The 16,865-nt window shown below is 40.3% G+C and overlaps 1 protein-coding gene and 1 long non-coding RNA gene across 2 annotated transcripts in view; one reads left to right on the top strand and one right to left on the bottom strand.

The window, feature by feature from the left end:
- The first annotated feature begins 653 nt into the window (after positions 1–653).
- The window catches only part of LOC146314327 (uncharacterized), a 41,605-nt gene continuing 25,393 nt past the window's right edge, over positions 654–16,865 (top strand). Inside the window, exon 1 of the long non-coding RNA XR_014771896.1 lies at positions 654–773. This is a non-coding gene — a long non-coding RNA (uncharacterized LOC146314327). The remainder of the gene's footprint in view (positions 774–16,865) is intronic.
- ppp1r14c (protein phosphatase 1, regulatory (inhibitor) subunit 14C) overlaps positions 14,274–16,865 on the bottom strand; it is a 30,868-nt gene continuing 28,276 nt past the window's right edge. Inside the window, exon 4 of the mRNA XM_084736897.1 lies at positions 14,274–16,794. Coding sequence (XP_084593023.1) covers positions 16,720–16,794 — 75 coding nt within the window. The 3' untranslated portion in view covers positions 14,274–16,719. The remainder of the gene's footprint in view (positions 16,795–16,865) is intronic.

Consider the following 16,865-nt stretch of genomic DNA (forward strand, 5'->3'; position numbering starts at 1 on the left):
GCACTGTAGTGAAGCTATGAGCGGCCATATTCAGTACTAAGGTTAACACAATAAACGACGATACCATAAATTAAGAGTTCGGGTCACAGGTGTCCCGGTATAAAAGTTTAGAGTATAAAACAAGTCAGTCCAAACGGTGAACGGAATAAACACGTTTAAAAAAACACCCGTAAAAGTCGGCAGGCAAAGTTGTAGCCTGAAGACACGTTATAAAGCTCACTGCCCAAGAAGAACGAGCCTCTGTTCAATTCCATTAATTCACCTGTCACGTCAACTGAAGGAACATTTCGACGAGTTGACGAAATGTCAGCAACAGGTGTCAGCCGGCGCTGCTGGAGCTCTGGATGTTTAAAACGACGACGACAAAGGTACAACTGTGAATATTTATGAGTTTTAGAAAACTAGTCGTGTTTAATACACGTAAAGTAACCGGTCGAGTGAGTCGGTTTGGTAGTTAATCCCACTCCCGTGACCGACCCGGCGGCTCCGAGCACTTCGGTCTCGTTGTAATTCAGCGTTCAAACGCCGACAAAACACCGGTGAAGACCCTCCGTTTAGTCAGCGCCTGACGGTTTAAATAACAGTTCGTCCGCGTTAAAAGTTTGCCGGAGTGAACTTTTCTGTCGGTGGGGAACTCACCTTGGGACTCGGGAGGAGATGCGTCGCTGCCATCCTGGTCCGCCATTTCTCCTGACGTCAGCCAGCTGAGAGGGATCAACTGCAGGAACCCGAGGGACCTGATCCTACCCGGCCGGGCACCCTCCCACGGACAGGTGGGTTACGACACAGGCAAACACCTCCTCTGGGAAGCACGATAAACTCGCAGACATGGGTTATAGTCGCATACTAGAGGCAGAATAAAGCTTTCCTCTCAGTCATTCGCAGTTTGGCTCATTTTGGGGCCTTAAATGCACCTTAAAAACAATAAACATTACCCGTGAATCTTTAGATTTTGTAGTCTTTCGTGCCCAGCTAATGCATTTATTGCCTGAATTAAAGCTTGTCTAAATAGTGATATTATAACTGCTTTTAAAAAGGGATTGCTAGATAAACTTGGGATGGAGCAAAGTGTGCAAGTGAAACTACAGTACATGGTTTGTCTAAAGTATTATGCTGACATCTACTGGTAATAAGGGTATATCAATATGGTGAAATCCTTGCTATACCTGTCAATGCAAATTAAATGAAATCATACAGTACTTCAAACATATGATGGAGGAATTATAATGGGGCCCTGGACACAGACATGTGAAAGACTCCTTATCTCCTAATATAGTAAGACACAGACTTCATGGTGAACTCTTTTTGTTGTCACATTACATCTCTTTGTAGTTGTTTTGTACCTTTATGTTGACATTTGCATCATCTTTTGTATCTCTGTGTGATCACTCTGTGTCTTTTTGTAGTAGTTTTGGTCTTTTTTATAGTTATTTTGGATCTCCTTGTGGTCATTTTGTGTATTTTGTGGGCGTTTTGTGTCTCCCTGTGGTTATCTGCATCTTTGTAGTCAGCTTGTGTATTTATCAGTGACATTTTGTAGGTGAAACCCCAGGGAGCCCTGATCCTTCAGAGGCTCTGCGCAGGTTTGGGAAACACAGCAGAAGATTTTTCTTTAAATTTTTGACATTACATTTGTGGTTATGATGGTGGAAACACTACTGCTTTTTTCCACAGGCGCCACTAAAATCAACACAATATGAAAGTTCCTTTTAGTAACTTTCAGTAAAAGTAATAAGACACTGCAGAAATACTCTGTTACAAGTAAACGTCTGCCATTCAAAATTTTAAGTAAAAGTACAAAAGTATTAGCATCTAAGTATACTTAAAGTTCCAAAAGTCAAAGTACTAATATTGCAGAGTGGTTCATTTCAGAATAATGTATATTATATTTTCATATTATAAACAGTGATGTATTATTTGTAAGTATCACTTTTGATGTCGCAGCTTTGCAGGCATAGGTTGGACCGGTTTCAAGCACTTTAAATACTGCTGGGTAGTTTATAATCTGGAAATGCAAAATAACTAGTAATTCAAGTTATCAGATAAATGTAGTGGAGCACAAAGGAGGGAAAAGTAGTTAGCACGAGCTCAAAGAAACACCTCTCACAGCCTTTAAAATCAGGAATTCACCTGTATTCCTATATTCCTATATCGCCTATATTCCTACAGCATTTCTTTGCTAACTGAAAGGAGAAAAATAACACATAGGGCCAATGTTCCTTGTGTATGTGCAGATTTCAAGACCACAATAGCTGGCATCAGCATAACTGCTTTTTTGTTTTTATCATTCTCCCTCCTTTTCTTACCTCATACAATATAAGCAACGAAAATGAATATTTAGCAGGCTCATGATATCTGAACAGGTATTAAATGCAACAAATTAGGCTGAGTGAAAATATTAAAACCAAATATTACAATATTTATTTTTTTACCAAATACGGCACTATTGATATTTATCCATATTGCAACCCCAAAAATCACAAACCGTTCATGTTGAATGTATCACTATTCTGTCATGTGTCCAGCAGAGGGAGCTCTCCACTTGTAATACTAATTTTTGACTCTACACTCAGTTTACAGGGTTCAATACCTTTCTCATTAGGATTCATTGATACATCAATACAATGTTTAAATCACCATTATCACCTAATTGCAGACCTTTTAAAAATTTATGAAGCATTGTTTGATGCCTGATATATTTATGCATGAATAACAGTAGCACTGATGTGAACATTATGTGACATTAACACAAATTTATCGATTCATCAAACACCAAATTCTGTCAGAAATGCCAGTGAACACACACAGCGCATGAGTATGAGGGCTGTTTCACCTCACAGTTACCCCTTTAACAAAGAGGCATTTCAATTAGACAAAATGAGACGTGAGACAAAAATAAAACAGACCACTGTTATTTCAACTAACCCAGTGATATTTGACTGAGGATTTACTGTTCCTGGCTGAATGTATGCTAATCTCCGCTCATTTCGCTGCTATTTGCCAGACTGTGTAGGCTTACCCCCCTCTGGACCCCCAGTAAAATGGCTACTGATTGGTGCACAGAAAACTGCAACCATGGCAACCAGCTGTTTGGCAATTCCTCTGATGGAGGAGGTGAAAGGAGGAGATTTTGGCCCGTAGGTATATACACCCAGACTCACACAGACAGACAGACACACACACACTTCTGGGCATCTCTGTGGTGTCTGACAGGGCTGAAGATAGAAAGGATGTGAAAATGCTGATTGCAAACAGGGAACTTATTTACTTATTCAACCCTCTTGTATAAGGTTCAACCCCTCATCCCCTTACTTAGTTCTCAGACAAACCCCCTCCAGACAAAGCTGTCCCCTGCTCTTCCTCTTTGGTGTTGAGGGTCTGTTTTTGTGTTTGTGCTCGATGTCTGTTTTTCATTTTGCCATGAGGCCCTAAGCTTTGGTCATGACGTAGAGGCTGAAGTCAGTAGGTGGTGGTTTAGCCTGCGGAGATGTTCAGGGTCGTGTGTGTTAGACTGTGTTCACATGTGTATGATGAAAGCCTCCTCGAACTGTCTGTAATTGGTACTCAAGGGAGAGGGATCTTGAAATTCTCCCCACACAGGGATAAATCCACATCATGAAAAGAATATACACATGGAGTCTCTGCATGGCATGGAGTATTTACCTGCTGAACTGTAGCGAGGGAAGAAACACAAGATTTTGCGTTTGACCTAAATGCGTGCAACATTTGAAGGGAATGGATGTCAGACGTGTCCACTTTGGGATCCTCATCCTCTGTTGATTAACGCTCAGAGAAGTCTGGGGGTGGGCTGCTGAGGAATAAGCAGATCGAGGAAATGACTGATTTTGAGGACAAGCGCCTCTTTGCTACTCACTGGTTCATTTGGATTAACTTGTATGGCTGCGTGTTTTTTTGTGCAGTTGTGCAGGAACTGGAGCATGGGCCAGCAAACATCGGGGTGGAGGTCTGATAAGTTTCTAGATTAAGCAGGCTGGTTTAATGAGCGGGATCAACCATCCAGGGACAAACTGCATCTATTTATATCTGGAGGGATGTGGTATTGCAGCCCCTTAAAACAGTGAACGCCCTCCTAGATGTGATGCAAGAACTGCGCCACTGCCCTCTGAAACCCACGCTGAACCACAATGACTTTTTGCTGCATCAAATAGCACACTGTGCCAAATACCCACATGGCCAATAGAAACGAGGTAGCCAGTAGGGATGTGCATGATTAGTTGACTAAACAATTAAATGTTGCTACCCTTGCTAGTCAGTACCAGACATATTAGCTGCTTAAACTATTCATCAATGCTTTATTTATGCGCAATGCTGGTTAACTGTTGCCTCTAAGATGGTACGCAAGCCTTCTGCCACAATCCAGGGCAGCAGCACCTGCAGATGTCAGTCCCCCTCTGTCTGAGGTGCAGAATTTATTGTTCTATAAGGTTAAACATTGTCCAAAAAGTATTGCATGTATTAAGAGCCATTTCAAACCATTAATCACATTCTTCAATAGCCAAATGATGTTTAAAATGTGTGACACTTTGCAACCTGCACTATGAACATTGCATATTAGCCTACAAAACATGAAAAGCAGTGTTAGCAGCAGCCTGCTCTCCTGGCAGGATAGGTTTGGTGGAAAAAAAAAAACCCTTTAGGCCTTATTTAATGCGAAAAGTTTCTGGCGAAATGAGCAATCAACTCCATAATTGTCTTTGGATTTAGAATTTAAAAAATCCTAAACCCTGATCGGTGCACAGACGAACACAGCCTTTTTCCAGCCAAACCCTGACCACTTCAAACCCGTGAGATGAACACAGACAAAAACACAAATACACAAATCTTTACTGTGAACTAGCCAAAATCATTATTATGATTAAGAATTTTGAGTGCCATGTAAAATTAAACTTTCCATTTGTAACTCTGTATTAGGTCATTAAAGGATGCTCTGTACTGCACCTGTAATTGCCATATTTCTGACAGCATTTGAAGGCAGCATAGCAGCTAATTATGTGGTGCTGCTGAACAAGTGTAGAAAATCAAGGAGATAATGAGGTAAACAATGCATAGGCTGCAAAAATCCCTCTCAAACCAGCCTGCAGAGACATGCCGCTGTGTTGACGCTAGTAACACATCGCCACCTACAAAACACTCATCTCATCAAATAAGCAGATGTCACTGGTGGTATCACATTAGCAATGAATATTAACAGTTTAGCTGCATGTAATCTTAGTAATCTCAGTCTTGAATATTGGCTAGTGCCTCACAAAACAAGAATGTGCTTAAGTTTTAATTTATTCAGTTTTGCAGATGTTCTCATGATGGTGAAATCGCACCCACTCTGGTAGTTAATAATGAAGCACATTACTGTACGTGATTAAAAGAGAAATATGTAATATATTTACAGTACTACATCATAAGATGACCATGACATGTCACCAGAGATTAAGGAAACGGGCTAAATTGAAATACTGGCAGCATGTTCTTCTTTGAAGTTTCCATTCCAGACCATAATACCGGTTTTTGTTTGCCCTTTTCACGTTAATTAGAGCTCATATTAATGCCGAATGTTTGTTAAATGACTTAGTGTCTTTTTATGAGTCGTAAGAAATCATCAATAATACTTTACAAGGAGTAGATGTTTATGACGGTTAAATTGAGCAATATGTTAATAGACTCTTTTTTGAACATGAGGGTCTCACAAAATATCTGCTCTAACTGCTGCTGTCATTCAGCAACCCACATAGTGTAACACTGGTGCATTTTCAAAGCAGAGATGAAAGCAGATGATTAACAGTTAATTGTTATTAAGTTGACTGCACCACACGTGTACTATAACCTAGAATAACCTTTTTTGCTTCTGTTCCTTTATCTCATCACTTTTGCTTTAAGACTGTCTGGATTCTGCCTCTCTGTCTCCGTCTCCGTCTCTACTTCTGTCTGTGTTGCCCCGTCTCTGTATCCTCATGTTACCTTTCAGGCAGCAGACAGAAAGGATCATCTCTCCATAGCAACAAACAACTCCAGACCAGACTCACTTTTTATTTTTCTCATCACGTTTTTAAAACAAAGGGAATAATCAGATCAGAGCATTAATTCTGCTTTAACCTACCCAGAGGTACCATTCTGTGGAGTTATTGGTCATTATTGTTATTATGATGAAATATAGGTCACTCTTTATTTTCTTTTGATGAGGAACATATATTTTTGACATGAGCTCTTTATGTATGGATCAGGGCCAAATCTTATATATTCCCTGCAATTCTAACCTGTTTCTCCCCTGTTACACATTCCTGTTGTTGTTTATACACTTACAAGGAAACTAAGCATGTCTGTGTTGTTTTGGTAGCATGATGCTAATAGCCTGTTTAATTATCTCTGTCTCTACATAATTCACTAGAAACAGATGGCATAATGGAGAATGATCTGAGCTCACCCCCTGCAGATAGACAGATCCCCCACCAGGACTCCCCCCATGTTGTCTAAATAGACTTGCCCTGCCTTGAGCACAAATGCACACACACACTCAGCTGTACACTGCGTTGCTGTGTCTACGTATGAGATCCTTTACAGCTGACCAATCTCGTCCCACTGGGCAATGCACAGAAAAGGGCCAATCACAACAAAGAAAACAAACCTCAAAAACAAGTAGTTCATACACAAACAGGCCAGCAGACATATGGCTATGCGACCCGAGTAAATAGTGCTATTATTTCTAAATCCCTGCAATTAATCCCTCCGGTGGTCGCAGTGGTATTGTCTACAGTGTTTACAGCAGCAGTGTTTACTGTCTGACATCCAGGCATTTATTGTGCTGGGTAAGCCTTGGGCAATACGGAATTATAAAGCATCAGATACACAATATCCAAGCTCTGCATGCAGCCCTGCTGAATATTGTCTCCTACCTGTCCATTCTAATGATTTACAGAATATACACTAATGAGCACTAATGGGGTCTGTAATAATGTTTGACTTCTGAAGAATTTATCGTTATTTATCTTTAATAACCCCACAAAGGAGCGCAGGCTGTTTGTTCTTTCCTAAAACTGCATGCTTGATTACAGCTCATACGAGTCATGTTTCATTAATTACTTCGAATTAATCAGTACAACACTGTACCAGTGGTGGTAACTAAGTACATTTACTCAAATTCTGTACCTAAAGGTCCAGATCCAGGTCTAGATGGAAGCATTTGTTGATTGAGTTCATTTTTGCCATGGGATCCTAACTGAAAGTATCACAGAGACAGACAGACAGATTTCCTCACGTGCTGTTAGTTTTCATTTAACACAATATTTAAATTAACTGTAAGTTTCCTAAAATAATAATAATCAGAGTTTTTTTTTTTTCAGATAGCATGAATTTACATACCTAACAAGCCCAGTGTTCGAGAAGAAATAGGTAAAGATTGTGCTTTGGCTGTTGCTTCTTCTGTCTTCAATCGTTTATTCTTGAGGATCCCAGGGACCCCACTTGGTAGTTCTTGTATATTAAAAATGTTAGTAGGATGAGGGTTAAGTACAATTACCAGGTTCTTTTACTTTTACTTGAGTATTATCATTTTACACTGCTTTACAGAAATACAAGATTGATTTAGTTATAATTTTAAAACACGGTTGTATAGCGACATTGTTAACATGTTACTGTTGTAACATGGTAGTCACATAGACTGTGTATTTAATAGTGGACGGAGTTTCCAAGTCTGTATGTACACCAATGGTAAAATGACACTACTTCTCACTTGATTTATGACATTAGTGAACAGTTTTCTAATAAGTTTATGGTCTCAATTGCTAGTTTCAAGTCTTTTTCTATACAGCATGATGTTAATTTCGTAAATTATGTTCCCATTTAATTAAAGCAGATGATAAAGCAGGATATGCTTCAGGTCGGGGCTACCATGTGATTGACAAATCATTCTGCTTCTACATTGCCTACTTCTCACCTAAAATGATTTCAGAAACATATTTTAGTTTACTGTTTAGCTGAAACAGAACAGACAGAGCAATGAACTTTGTGACCAGGCAGACCATTGTTAATTTTTACTTAACAGACGAGCCAAAACTGAGCACTGTCCAAGCTTCAGTGCGTCACCTACCGGCTCCGTGTTTTTGTTTACACTGTGTATGCTCTGGTTGCAAACCGAGGCTTCAATACAGTTGTCCACAAACAAATGGCTTCACAGTTGGTTCATGCTTGATTAGTCACAATGGCCATTTTTCTGGGGAACAAACTTTTATACCAGTATCATAGTTAGGATTTAAAATTAAGGACATTTTCATAGAATCAAATTTTCATGCTTTACATTATTTACTGGTAACTTTACTTAAGAAGAGCATCTAAGTACTTCCTCAGGCGTTGCACATTACACAATGAATACCCTTTACCTTTATTCAACTCATCATCTGTTACTACTGCTGACGTTAGTTACTGAGATAAATACTAGTATAAAAGCTTTGAACTTGATCTTACTAAAACTCCCTCAGACTGCTGCACTAAAGCATTTCCCACATATTCAGCCAAATCCATTATGTGTGTTCGCCTCCAGCTGTAGTGGTAGTAGGAGCAGTAGAAAATGGTCAGTATTAGCAAGAACGTCTGTGTGATGTTGTACACGCCTACATCGTTTTATGCTTGAGGAGCAAGAGTTGTAACATTTATGTCTGGAGTGCTGGAAAATTGAATGGACTCAGTGTAGTGAAATTAAAGCGATTTCCCACGAGATGCACTGCAGCTTTTGACACAAACACACATGGTGTGCATGTGTGTTAGAGCGCGCGCACACACACACACACACACACACGCACACAGACATGCTGTGCAAATGGAACATGTGCATGTGTGTTATATAGTATTTATAAAGTCAAGAAAGGAGGTTATTCCCAGGGATTTGGTTGTACTTAAAGTTGAAGTACAATAAAATATTCAGCAAGTGTCCAACACATAATTTTATGGAAATTACTCAACTTGGTAACTTCCTCTGGCCCTTTTGACGATGCACTTCATTTCTACTTATGTTCCTGTCAGACTAGATCACTTGCAGGTTAATAAAGTTGGCCAAATACTGTACGTGTACAATTTCAGTCCATTTTTGACCTGATTTTAGAGTCAGACTGAATTTCAGCTTGATCAGGCATCATTTGCTGTGCAGTGTACAGGGTGGAGCAAGTATCAGTCAGCTGCTCCTGAATGGCTGTTGGATGTTCAGATTAATTTTTGGATGGCTATTGTCAGGCTCTTGTACAGTTGGAGCAGAGAGTCTTTTTTCTCACTGCACCTGTGCAAAGCGGCCAGCAGAGCATCTGAAATTGCCATAGCAGCACAACCCATCATGTGGATGGAAAAAATGAACAGTAAAACGTAGCTAGATCACCTCCAGTTCTTTCTCCGAAATGGACAAACTATACTGTCCACGTCTTCCAAGCCACCTGCAAACCCATGGACTTGTTAGTAAATTTTGGCACAGGTGAGCAAGGCAGTACATTTCAGTCGTGTTAGTATTATTGCTAACAAACAAACTTCTTCAACTTAAATGACTTTCCTCAGTAGAGTGTTTGGGTCATGGGTAAGGAGCTCAAATATCTGGAAGGACTTCAGAGTAGAGCCGCTGCTCTTTTGCGCTGAAAGGAGCCAGCTGAGGTGGTTCAGGCATCTGATAAGAATGCCTTCTGGATGCCTCCCTCTGGCCTTGTGGACATGTCCCACTGGGAGGAGACCCCAAGTGTAACTCACTGGAGGAATTACATATCCTAGGAACAGCTAGTGATCCCCAGGAAGAGCTGGAAATTGTTGCTGGGGAGAAGGATGTCTGGAATACCTTGCCCAGCCTGCTGCCACCATGACCTAGCCCTGGATAAGTGGTGGAACATGAATGGATGGAGGGAAGGACTCCAGGAAGACTACAACTCTCATTTTATTTTAGACTTTACACATACAGTGTGAGCATTCACGTCATGGCTTGGCGATCAGACCATACACTGTGAGCGAGGGTTGGGCTGATGAACAATGCCAGCGTCCATCACAATGGTTGACAGTCGTCGACCCTTGAGTCCTCAATCATTGCAGCATTATGATTTAAAAGAATTCTTTATTTGAGGTAGTGTGTCCCCTCAGAGTTGCCTTAGAGTTGTTGCCGAAGTTCCAATTTTTGTGTGTATGTGGTAGAGAAAACAAAAAAAGCTGTTGCTGCTGTTCATTGCACTACGTCTCCAGGCTGTGTTGATTATTTCCTTTTTAAACGCAACTAAGTTATAGATGTGGTGATGAGACAAAGACCCGGTAAGAATTTCACCATACATTGCAATGTTTCACTGTGGACATTGTCATATGCCGACTCTATGTGAGCACAAAAATTGATGACAAATCAATAGGCTTTGGCTTTAAATCCCAGGTGAGTTTGTCTTACAGTAGGTGTTGGAATTAAATAACATTTCTATAATCAGATTGTGTATAGCCAGCTTAAGGGGATGGTAAGGAGAGAGTCCTGGCCAATGTGTCATTTTTACCCACAATGCAGCAGGTCTAGTGTGCAGGGTAAACACAGTTCGATGTCAAGGAGAATACAGAAGAAAACATCACCCCATCCTCTCTTTCTCTCTGTCTTGATAATGTGTGATGCTGTGTGGTTGAATTGCCTGTCATGTGAATGAATGAGCAGGCTACCACAGCGTGACACGTCGCCACAGCATTTGTCTGATGCCGCATTTGGGTTCCACAGCAGTGGAGACGAGATGGGATCTATCTCCCAGCTGAAAGGAACCAGTGGGGGAAGACACTGCTGGTGTCACCCTATCGCTCATCTCTCTCTTTACCACCCTGGTCATATACAGTATCTGTCAGTCTTCTTCTATTCTCAGTCTGTTCCCCCTCTTTCTCTTTCTTTCTGTCTCCCTGAAGTATTGGTGTGATGGATCGCTGCTTCCACGAGGGAGAGAGGGGGAATAACATAGTGAAGTAGAAGAAGAGAGGAAGGGGGATGGAGAAGAACACATAGGATCAAGAGGGAGAGCGATACAGTGAAGAGGGGGGATGGGAGGACATACATACAGTAGGCTCTGCTGGGCTATTTCACATTAGGAGATGTGATGTATTGCTTATTGTGTTCCTTGAAATTTACAGTGGCTTCAACAGTACACTCTTAGAAATAATGGTTCTTCCTGAAGGGCTGAGGTTCCACCCGGAATCATTTGCTCCTGTTTGTAAGACTAAGGGTTCCATTATGAACCCCTTTCATCACTTTTTGGAACAAAGCATTCTTCAATGATTGTTGAAATCCTTGAAGCACTCCTTCTTTCCTTATAATATCAAAGGTAGAACCCCGAGTGTGTTCTAGATAAAATCCTTGGAATATTAAAAAAACATTATTTGTAGAACCCCCAGTGTGGGTTCTAAATGAAACCCTTGGAATATAAAAAAGTTCTCCATAGAACCCATGAGTTTGTTCCTGATAGAACCCTTGGAATATAAAGAAGTTTCTCAGTAGAACATCCTGGGTGGGTCCTAGATAAAACCCTTGAAATATAAATGGGTTCTTGGTAGAACCCACTGGTGGGTTCTTGATAAAAACCATCAGAATATAAAGAGGTTCTCAGTAGAACCCCATGACTGGGTTTTTTCTATAAATAGAACCCTCGGGGATGGTTCTGGGTGGAACCATTTCACCATTGAAGGGTTATCTGTTGAACCTCTGATGGGGGTTCTGGGGAAAATCTTTCACAGAAGGTGTAACCCTACTGGGTGCAAGGTAGAATGTCCTGAAAGGGCTCCTTGTGGAACCTTTATTAAAGGTTCTACCAGGAATCAAACAGAGTTCTCCGTGGGAACAGGCTGAAGAACTCTTTATGGGTCTAGTTATCACCTTTATTTGTAAGAGTATCAACTGATAGCAGCTCATCAAAATGGCACTCCTCGCTCTTTTCGGTCTCATTTCATTTCATACATCCATACAGTTCCCTCTCTTCTGTCAAGCAACTGCCTCCATTCACATCAGTTTTAATATTCTGAAGCACCATGACCGACAGCGACTCGAGGACAGTGCTGGTGTGAGATTTGCTGGTGTGCAGCCAGCTGACTGAACCGAGCATGCTGGCTGGCGGGGGGAAGCTCCCGTCTTTAACTATTCTCCTCACATTCACCTTGCAGTCCCAATTATTCAAGGCAGCGTGCGCGAGCGCTCCCTGCCAGCCAGCCAGCCCCAGCTGTGAAAAGTGGGTCATGGAATTTAAAGGCACACGCAGCCTTGTTGCTCTGCACAGTCGCGCTGGCACCGCTCTGGCTGTCTGTTCCTCCCAACACGCTCTGCAACAGCATCAGTGTGTGTGTGTGCAATTCTGTATCCTGCAGTGAAATCCACCAGGCTGTTTGGGAATGTATGTCAGTGAATCAGAAGACATTCATTATCACATTCTCTGCGTGTGTGTCTCTCTCTCTCTCTCTCTCTGTCTGTCTTCTCTGTAAACTGGCCTACATTCTTCCACATGACTTCCCTTAAGAAATAAAAATAATATATGAGCGTTGATCTGCAGTGAGGTTGACTTGTTCCCTCACAGATCAACGGGCATGCAATTTAAGTTTCTCTCATAGCGTCCTCACACCGGTCTTTTAAGTAACAGTCTTTAGAGATCAGTGAACACTTTCTACCTAGCAACAATGTACAGTAGGACAGTAGGCCAGTCCATATGGGGCTAGACATGCTGCAGAAAAGGCTACTCATGCGAACACTGAGCAATAATGTCATACCCTGATGAGCTCTTTACAGAGTCAGACAGCACACAGGACTGTCCTACTAAACTACTGCCACATTGTGTGGCACTGAGAAGGAACACATTGGCAAACATGATGGTCTGATATGCCCCTTGTGCAGAAACAGAGGCACGTGAAATCACACATACCAAGTACCACACTCAAGTGCACCTGTTAAGGCTCAAACACTCATCAGGAATATGTTGGGAAGTAGGCATATTTGCTTTCTTCTTCAGAATTAGATGGGAATATTAATACCACTCTCATATCTGTACTGTAAATACAGCTGCAGTCAGCAGCTGGTCTGTCTAGCTGGAGACAGGAAAAACAAAGTAATTTTTACACCTAGATATTTGTACATATTAATCAAACATGAAATAAAGTGATAATTGTTGACCATTAGAGTTGCTAGTAGCCTGGGTGTATTTTGTTACTTAATAAATTTTGTTTTGTTAATTAACAAATGTTAAGATTCCTCGCTGGTTGCTCCGACACACACTAGTCGACTAATGACTTGACGTAATGACTGCTAATTGACTGGAAAAAATCTTTAGTCAGGGACAGCTCTGCTTTGGACAGACCCAGACTAGCTGTTTCCGGTTGTTTCCAGTATTTACATATAAGGAACAGAATATAAGAATATTTACTGGACAGTAAAAATAGAGGTATATTGCGTCTCTGGCTACAAGGAACTTTCATAATGTGTTGATTTTTGAGGCCCTGTGGGCAAAAACAGCAGTGTTTCTACTGCCATAACCACAAAATCTAATTTAAAAAAATAAAAAGATCTAAATAAAAATCCTCCTGGTTCTTTTAAACTGGCTAACATATTACTTACTATAACTTTTGCTGGGAAAATGTAATCTGAGGCTCATATAGTCTAATTTCAAGGTCGGGTTTCAATGGTATAACATTTTCACGGCACGATAACCATCACAGAAAATATCATGGTTTCATTGTATTATGGTATACAATAGTACATATTTTTCATATTATATTTAGTTACAACAACCCTTGAAGGCAAGAAAACGGAAGTATTTTGTGGTTGAACAAACGTTTTATTATAATTTCATAAAATCTGATGTCCTATAGTATGTTTTCTATATAACTAACAAATAACTACGGCATACATATTTTTTAAACTCTAATGTAGTAGAATTTAATACTGTACAAAAGCAAATGTATATGATAACCATCAATTTTCCATGGTTTACTGTGAAACTGGTGTACCACTGGTGTAGGCAACATTATTTCAAGGAAATCTGACCCGGTGGCAGGCATTAAGAATAACTTTACAGAAAATGTAGAATCAGTCCTCTTGCTGATGGTCTCGTTTGCTCATAAAGAAGCACCAGTATTAAATGGAGACTTGTTTCATAACCAGTTAAAAAATAACCCCTTATAGTATATTAAAATCTCAGCAAGAAAGCAAATCGGCATATTAACCGAAATTGTTGAATTACTGCTTAAAATGAGGCATGAAGGCACACATCTTTTACCCATTTAAAATTCAAAAGTACACAGGGAAGACATCTGTTTAAACAATACAGAGTCATTCTGCATTTTTATTATCAGCAAAAACAAACCACACACCACATTACATTTTAAAAACAAGAACGCTTATTGTGGATGTACAGAAAAACAAAACTGCAGCTGAAAAACTGAATATTTTAGTCTTAATCATAATAATAATAATAATAATGATCATAATAATAATAAAGGTATAAAAAGGAAAGTGTTTATTTTGTGAAATAAAAACCTTTGGGCCAACAAAATGTTCCCCTCGACATGCGACTTTAAAAATACATGCAAACGTAAAGCTTTCTAGTATGGACACTTTCAAAATACTCTCAACATGAAATCCCATAAATTATAAAATATCAGCCTATTGCCCCTGAACTATTTCATGACAGAGAAAATCCTATGGAGTACCTTGAGTCCTGGATGCATCTCAGTTGCCTATAATGGCGTCCTCTTGAACCTTCCCTTTCCGATTCACTGATCCAGAAAACACATGATCTTTTTCAAACATATCGAGCATTGCTAGCTGAGGAGGACGCCACTTAAGACCGTATGCACCCCATCAATAAAGACAGACACATTTCTTGCAGATTCATTTCTCTGGCATCAATCAACAGTGAAAATGCGTCTTATTATACGACCAGAACCTGGGAAGAACATCAAAAACAGCACCATTTTTTAAATTTTCCTGGATTCTCTCCAACGTGACAGTCACGTTGTTTGAACACAAAAAAAGTTCTACAAAGTCAGACATGGCAGCTAAGTCAAAAAGTATTTTTTGCTGGATTATAAGTTCATAATATCTATACTCTTTTATCAGTGTTTTTTTCTCTGCTGTTAGCATGCAAGACGGGTGCTTTGCAAGTGTTATGTTAAAATCAAACATTGCCCTGCTTTTGTCTTTGGCAGCTGAGGGTATAAGTATATCACATGGCAGGTTTAGGTCTGCTCCATTCCGGTTGGTTTCGCGATTGGCTGCTCGGAAGTGAAACTGGGCCCAACCCCATAACACGAGTCATGATTGTTCCAGAGCTTTTTGAGTGTGTTGGTGCACAGAAGGTCATTAACAACAATAAATAACTAAATCCACCTCTTAAACCTGGGATTATGCAATCACAACATAATTATCTGCAACCTGGAAAAGTCTTAAAATTCTGCGCCCACCCCGAAGATGTTTCACAAACTTAACAAACAATCTCTGTGGAAATGCTGTGTCACACTAATGCCTCCGTGACGTATGACATTTAGGATGTAATACTCCCAGTTTTGGCACACCTTCCCCTTACAGGACCTGACAGGTTTAAGAGTCAAAAGTTTCAAGTTGTCCTCGGGTTCTGACTCAACCGTATTTGCCTTTAGGTTGTCAGTAGTTAAGGTTCAGTGCTGAGAAAAAGGTGATCTGATCCTGAATATCCTTAAAGGCAACATCAGCCACTGTTAGAGAGGCAGGTTAGCAGAGTTAAGTGAACCAGAGTGTGAGAGAAACAACTACAATGTCTGGGCTTTGTGCTTGAACCTAAACGACCAACTGATATGTATTCTGATGAGGGAGAGCAATGAACGACACCGCGTAACACGATAAGTGAAAGGCTGCCAATCATACAGGTTTTGTTGCCTCGTACAGAGAACTACAACACCCATCATGCCTTGCTGTGGTGAAAAGTGTATTAGAAGAGTGGGTAAAAGAAAATCTTCACTGGTTTAGCTTTGTTTGCTAAAATGTCCCCACTTTTCCCAGAGTTTATGTATCACAAAAGGACAGAATTGATGTATTAACGCCTTGTGCTTAAAGTAAAACTACAGAGCTTTCTTACAAGCACTGACGGAGTAAGGATAAGTAGGACAAAAAACTGTTGAAGACCACGTTTCACATGAACAATAAATGGCAACATACAGTACATTTCTTTAAAAGAAGTAACAGCAAAACACCTCAGTAAAAAATAACAAAATCATGAAGCACTGTGTTTACGTAGTGCTACAGCTAATTTCACACCTACTGCAGTACAAACATATTTTTTACCACCTCCCTTTTTGAGATTTGTTGGTGTTTTAGTCTGTATGGCTGTTGGGGTCACAGCATCGGCTTGTAACATGGCTCTGAAGTATGGAATCGGGTGGTGTTCATGTTAAAGCACAGTCGCAGTTCTGGCACGTTCCAGGGCTTGACGTTTTATTGTGGCTGTATGCGAATGAACTGTGTTGGCTCTGTTTTGCTTATGTACCTTTCAAACAGTCAAATATTATAATACATCTTGTTATTCTATGTGATTGTGAAATGAATGACTAGTGCTAAATGCATGGAGTTTATGGTGCAGGTTTGCAGGTTGCAGAATAGTTACTAATGCTGTTATGTTTAGATAAGTTATTCTTTGTGATGACAGTCCATGTTGAGTGGGTTAAGTAGGTGGAGCTGAGATGACGTAGTTTATGGTTGATTGATGGTTGACATTACGGCCATTATAGGCCCTTCTTAGTTGGCGCACTGAGTTTTCTCATTCCCCTTATCCTGCACAGCAACTCACGGACAAAGTCCTGCAACGAAGAGAGAAGAAAAGGGTTAGAATGACCATTGTACACACAAGTATTTTGTTTGATAAATAAAG

This window comes from Lutjanus erythropterus, chromosome 15 (assembly GCF_056507025.1).
Source record: "Lutjanus erythropterus isolate fLutEry1 chromosome 15, fLutEry1.hap2, whole genome shotgun sequence".
Taxonomy (NCBI): domain Eukaryota; kingdom Metazoa; phylum Chordata; class Actinopteri; order Lutjaniformes; family Lutjanidae; genus Lutjanus; species Lutjanus erythropterus.